Consider the following 7,053-nt stretch of genomic DNA (forward strand, 5'->3'; position numbering starts at 1 on the left):
TTTTTTTTTTTTTCCCCGAATATATTCACGAATCGCGAATGAATAAATCGTTCTAAAAAAAAAATAAGATATCATTCTTCTCATTCTATTTGCGAAAATAATAAATTCTTTTTCAAATCCACTCACTCACTCCTAACGGTATCACGATCTCTTTCATTTCGCTTTCGGTTCTCTCGAAAACATCGTGCCGGCGTTCCTCCAAACATCCGATATCAGCGATGTAACAAAGATATTCGTCCTGTCCATTTTTGCGCTGGCCCAGCTTCCTTTTTCGTATATCCTTCCGTCTTGATATCGAATTACGACGCAACTTATATTCCCTTCTGAAACATCTACGAAGTTCCTCGATCCTTCTTGTTGCGGCTTCGACGGATACGTTAGGATTAATACGTTTGTAGGTTCTTATTAGTGTCTCGATCGTTTCATTTTTATTCAAAGATTTATCGTAAAAACAATTAATCTGATTGGTTTCTTGCGATGTACCGGGTGAACACCATAACGACGACGACGACGACGACGACCACAATGGTGATATTTTTTTTTTTAATAAATTTTCTTTCTTTTCTTTCTTTTCCTTTTTTTTCCCCTTTACCAAAACAAAAAATATCGAATCGTTCGTTTCGTTCTTTTTATCCATGACTCTATTTATCTTTTTATCTATATATCTATTTATTTATTTATTTATTTATTTATTTATTTATTTATCTATCTATCTATCTATCTATCTTTCTCTCTATATCTTTATCCTTCTTTATATCTCTCTTTCGTCGAAGAAGAGAAAGAATATGATCGTCGAGAGAAAATATGATCGCCGGACACCGACGGCTCGTGACTAGTTTTAAACTGGATCACACGTTCTCTCTCGTATTCACCCTACGACAATCATCTTTTAACGAGCCAACAACATGATTCAAGCTCGTTTAAACGACGCTCCGGTGGTTCACTTGACAACTGTTTTCATTCGACATAATTTTCTACGAAATTTAAATGTGCTCCGATTTCGATCACGTACGAAGAATAATTTTTACGTTTAGAACGTTTAAGATCTATGTTTTTGTTTTCCACATTAACGATAATGCGATAAAGGATTTGATGGAAAAAGGAAAAAAGAAATTAATCTTTTTTGACAATTTTCTTTTTTGCTTCTTTTTTCGATTTGAGCGATATTATCGCTTCGGAATAAGAATCTTCTTTTTTTTTTTTTTTTTTTTTTTTTTTTTTTAATATATAATAATAAGAATAGGTTATTTCCCTCTCAAATTTAAAGAGACATTATAAGAAACAATAATTTTTCCTTTTCTTTTGATTTTTTTTTTCTTTTTATATATAAAAATATATATATAATGTATATATATAATGTGTGTGTGTGTGTGTATTAGATCATTTCCTCCCCAAATTTAACGAGATATACGAAAGAATAATTTTTGTTTTTTTTATTAGTTGGTCTATTAAAAAATTTGAAAGATACTTAATAAAAAGAAGAAAGAAAGAAAGAAAGAAAATATTATAAAAAATCCTTGACACCAAGATTAATATAAAAATTTGTTCGTCCCTATTCCTAGTATCCTTTAACATCCTTAAATATCACCTAAATATACTTTTAGAATTCCTCCTCTCGATAAACACACGTAAGCAATTCTTTTTCGAAAATCCCTGACACAGTGGAAAGTTAACTTACGAATATCATTCGAGAACGATGCGTTAGACAATATGTTCACCCTTAGATGAAATCGTCGTTCTTGAATTTTTATCACCGTAACGTGATATACGGGAATTGGAGAGGAAAGAAGAAAAAACGGCGAAAAAATAAATTACAAAAATTAAACAAGAAAAAAAAAAAGATTATTCCAAGGGGTATAAAAAAATAAATTTTAATAGTACATTATTTATTGACTAAATATTATTAGATAGTATACGTAAACGAGAAAGACAATGATAGACAACGAAATAGAGATAAACAGAGAAAGAAAACGAGAGAAAGAGTTTAAAGTTACGAATATTGAGAGACTACGACATATGTGTATATACATAGACTATTTTTATTTTTCGGATACCCGATATCAAATAGCTTCACTCGATATCCCATGTGTCCTTGATCGGATACCATGCTTCCTATTCCGTTTATAAAAGAAACTCTATATAGAAACTCTTTCTATAGATATGATATGTCTATGTATCAGCATATACACAAGATACCCTAGAATTCCTAATATGTATCTATGTATGTATACGAGATAAGGATTCTTGAAATAACAGTAACAACTTGGACAGGTTGGATATCTGAAAAAGTTGAAGGTTTCCTTTTCAAACGAATATTTTTGAAGTCGATTTTCACGAGACTACCTTTTAAACGATAGAATCCATTTGTTTAGAATGTTTTCGGATGTATATGTATATCTTTTTTTCTTTCTATTTTTAATCCTCTTCTTTCTTTTTTTATTTCTGCTTATTTTTCTTTCTATCGATCAATCGAGATAACGAATTTATGGGGTAATAATAGATCGAATAATCGTCTTCCTATCTCTTTGTCTATCTTTTTCTTTTTTCCTTTTTTCTTTTTTTTTTTTTTTTATTTATCTATCTATCTATCTAACTATCTGTCACCGTTTGATTCTTCCCGTAATAACTTTAACTCGATTTTTTTTTTTTTTTTTCAAACTTACTTTTTATTCGTGATCAACGAGGCGTTTGATGGTGCTTAAAGGAAGAAAAAAAAAAAAGAGAGAAAATAACGACGACGACGACGACGACGACGACGATGACGACGACGACGACGACAATTTATGATTGCTCGAAGTGAGGATAAAAAGAGAGAGGGAGAAAGGGAGAACATTACAAATAAAAAAGAAAATAGAAAAAATAAATCATATAGGAAATGAACGGCTAGGGGAGCGGAAAGATTTGCTTCTGACTTTAACGTTTGAAAATTATGTCAAAAAAAAAAGGGGGGGTAAAAAAAAGAAAGTAAAAGCAAGTGAACAATTAAGTGTGTAAAATAATACATTTTGTTATATCGGTTAAACATATGGAATATTGTGTGTGTGTTTGTGTAATAATTTTAATAATATATATATATATATATATATATATATATATATATCTTTAAACGTGTAATTACATCGACGTAAATAAGTACGCTAATTTTTGTCTACGTTAAGCGTACACAGAGGTTAAACGAAATAATGGAAACACTGTATCTCCATTATTTCGTTCAATCCCCTCGTTAGTACGAAAGATAAAAAAAAAAAAAATAGAGAAAAGATTTATAAAACAGCTGTGCCATGACGAAAGACAAACGATTTATCGACAAGCATTTTTCATGTATTAAAATCTAATCTTCTGAAGCGAAAATATAGCAACGAGCTTAATTATATCTACCTACGTTAATTTTCTTTTTTAGCTAACATACATATAAAATGCTTGAATAAAATAATGGTCGCATAATGTTTCCATTACTTTGTCTAATCCCTCGATTATATATATTATGTATGTGTTTAATTTAAATAAGGAAAAACGATCGATACCGTATCATTTATTGCAAAAAGATTTTTCACATAATTATATAACTACGTTTTCTCGTTGAACAAGAAAGAACAAAAAGAAGAAGAAGAAGAAGAAGAAGAAAAAAACATGTCTACAATTCGTTCGAATCGGATCGCGAGTTATTTGATCGCGTTGAAAAACCCCGGGAAATGAAATTGAAGGAATAAAGACGAGAGTAGTGTCTCGTTGCTCGCGAATAAAAAGAGGATCTCAGCAAAGGCAGATGGGAATTATTACGACGAGTTTTTTCCGCTCGAATGCTCGCTAATATCAAAGGAATCACTGGAATCCCTTTTTAACAATGCATTTCTATATATATATATATATATATAAATCTATCCATGTATCCCATGTTACTCTATCCTCATTTAATATATTCATCCATTATAATTTCATTTTTTGTTCACTAAATCCAAAGAAACTATTACGTATGAATATTCGAATTTATTAATTAACTTTTATTATATATTATACATTATATATTATTCATTGTGTGTGTGTATGTGTATGCGTGTGTGCATGTGCGTACCTATGTATATGTATCTTAAGAAATATTCCTTTTTCATCGAATAATAATATAATGTGTGTGTACGTGTGTTAAATTAAATTTTCTTTTTATTAAATAAAAATGAAAAATAAATAAAAAAAGAAGGAGAAAAAGGTTTCAAATAAAAGTACAAAGATACGTCCGGCAATCGAATAGATCCAAGATGTAGCGTGTAAATTCATATTGAAATCTGAGAATATATCATCGTCTTTTCCTTTTTCTCTTCATGTTTTATTATTATCGTATGGAGAATTGAAATTTTATCGAAAAAAATAGGATAACATTGTGAAAAATATTGGAAAACGATATAGGACCGCTTTTGATTATTGAAATAAAATTTAACAAAAAAAGAAAAGAAAAAAGAAATAGAGTGATTGATATTGCGAATCCATGAAACTATTGTATTGTATAATCGAAATCCGTAGACATGTTATTATATCAATTTTCTTTTTCTTTCTTTCTTTCTTTCTTTCTTTTATTTTATTTTATTTTATTTTATTTTTTTTTTCTTCTTTTCTTTTTTATATCATAGAAATGAAATCAACGATAAAATGTATAACATGCGGGAGAAAATATTTGAAAATTGATCGGAACGAAATTCGAATATCGAACAAAGTGTTTCAAAGACATATATATATATATTTTCTATCGATCTATACATTTATTTTTATTTCTTTACTCACGTAGTACTCTTAGGATTTCTCAAGATTTTCAACCACCTTTTTAACAATTACTTACGATAAAATAATTATCTAAAATAGTGAAATCGTCGAAAAAAGAAAATAATAATAATAACGTAACAAAAAATTTTATCAGAAAAAACTTGATAAAATCTAAGCATAAAATTCTTCACATCTAATATAATTTTATTACCGTATTTATTTCTATTTTTTGAATTACGTCTCACTTCTTCCATTCACTCTCGACGCTTTCAAGATTTACGACATTTTTATCTCTTTTACAATTTTTTTTTTTTTTTTTTTTTAGAATAAACCTTTATTTTTTTATTATCGTAGAAGTCAAATAATCGAGGATAAGAGTGGTAAGAAGAACGTAACAAATTTTATCTAATCAAAAAAAAATTATATAGATATATATAAAATTGTAAAATCGAAGAAAACATTCTCGAAAATCTGAAAATTACGATATCGACTTGAATTATTTTATTTATTTCTATTTTTTTCGTTACGACCCCCTTAGAGCTCGCGAGATTTTCAATCCTTTGACAATTCCTCGCAACGGACCGTCTCATTTCTTTTTGTTCACCTTTCGTTTTCTTCTTTCATTAAATTTTCTTTCGTAAAAACGGACGAGGGAAAGAAAAACTAAAGCATAAAGGGTTGCGTCTGATAAGAGAGAGAGAAAAAAAAAAGAAGGGAAAAAAAAATTAGAAAAAAAAATTAGAAAAAAAAATAAAAATAAATAACAATGAACAGAAAAAGAAAATTCTATAAAATCAATGTGGAAGAATATGGGGGGGGGGAGAAAGTAATTGTAAAAAAGAAAAAAGGAGAGAGAGAGGAAAGAAAAAGGAAGAATTAAAAATAAATATTAAAAAAAAAAGACAAATAAATAAAAAAAAAAAAAAAAGCTTTTCGATGATCGAAGGGAAATATTTAAAGGAGATATCTCGTAGATTGAAATGATGCGTGTTTAGGGGTCGGTTATTACGCCGTGGAGTTTATGAAAAAAGCTTTTGAAAGAGTTGAGTCCTTTGGGTTTTCCGTGCTCTCTTGGAAAGTTCAGCGGGTCGAAAAAGTGCGAGAGAAACTAACACAGAGAAGGAGAGAAAGAAAAAAAGAGAGAGAAGGGTTGGATAGTGGTGAGAAAGAGAGAGAGAGAGAGAGAACGTTCCGTTAGTGCCCATATCACAAGATTTATAAATCCGGCTAGTGCTGAGATTTTTTGCATAGCATCGAACCTTTCGACTATGAAGTTTGTTCGTACTTTTACCATACGATTTTACGATTGCATTCTAGAAAAATCTGACATTTCGGTACATACTCGATAACGCATTTAGACGTGTTTGATTTCTAAACCTTAAAAGCAAATGCACGAAATCAAATTCTCGAATTAAAAATGTTCGAAACGTAGTCGCCGTTATCGTTATCGTTGTCGTCGTCGTCGTCGTCGTTGTCGTCGTTGTTGTTATTGTTTATAAACAATACGACGACGATGACGACGACGACGACGATGTTAACAGCAACAAAATGTCAAAGGAGAAACGAAAGAAAGAAAAATAAAAGGGCGTCGAAGTCATTTAGAACGAAAATGACACAAAAGAATGAAAAGAAAAGACTCCGAGATTTCGTTTTTTTTTTTTCTTCTTCTTTTTTTGTTTTGTTTCATACATTCTTTCCCCTTTTTTTTTTTTTCTTTTTTCTTCTTTTTTTATTTTTATAGGAATAATACGTCATAATTTTCATCACGTATGGAATGTCCAAGAAGAAAAAAAGGAAGAAGAAATCGAAGGAAGGACGGAAAATAAAATAGAAGGGTTTAATTCGAAATCGAATACAAAGAAAAAATAAATAAATAAAACGGAACGAAAAGAAAATTTTTTTTTTCTTTTTTCACGTCCTTCCTTTCTTTCCTTTCTCTTTTTAATCGATAAAGAAAAAGAAAAGAAGAAAGAGAAGAACGGAAAAAAGAAACAATTACAGAAGCAGACGAAAGAAAGACAGATAATGAAATGAAAGGACGTCGAAATTTGGAACGAAAACGACAGAGCGAAAAAGAAAAAAGAGAGAGAGAGAGAGAGAGAAGAAACAAAGAAGTAAAGCTCGATCGAGTTTTAATTCTTTTCCTTTTTTTTTTAATCGTGTGTTCTTTTTTTTTATATTTTATTTTTTCTTTTCTCTTAATCGAATTAAAACTAGCTCGAGATTTACTTTCTTTCTCATTTTTTCTTTCTTCCTCTTTTCCTTTCTTTCTTTCTCTTTCTCTCTCTCTCTCTCTCTCTC

At 29.6% G+C, this 7,053-nt stretch overlaps 1 protein-coding gene across 5 annotated transcripts in view; it reads right to left on the reverse strand.

Moving 5' to 3' along the window:
• The window catches only part of LOC122637432 (sodium channel protein 60E), an 85,467-nt gene that overhangs the window by 46,939 nt on the left and 31,475 nt on the right, over window positions 1-7,053 (reverse strand). Inside the window, exon 1 of one of the 5 annotated variants that reach the window (XM_043829529.1) lies at window positions 131-614. The exons of 3 other annotated variants lie outside the window; for them this stretch is intronic. In XM_043829529.1, the coding sequence (XP_043685464.1) occupies window positions 131-157 (27 nt within the window). In that variant the 5' untranslated portion in view covers window positions 158-614. Of the gene's footprint in view, window positions 1-126; window positions 615-7,053 lie in introns of those variants that run through there. One more of the 5 variants, XM_043829530.1, reaches the window with a different exon arrangement.

Source organism: Vespula pensylvanica, chromosome 2 (genome assembly GCF_014466175.1).
Source record: "Vespula pensylvanica isolate Volc-1 chromosome 2, ASM1446617v1, whole genome shotgun sequence".
NCBI lineage: Eukaryota > Metazoa > Arthropoda > Insecta > Hymenoptera > Vespidae > Vespula > Vespula pensylvanica.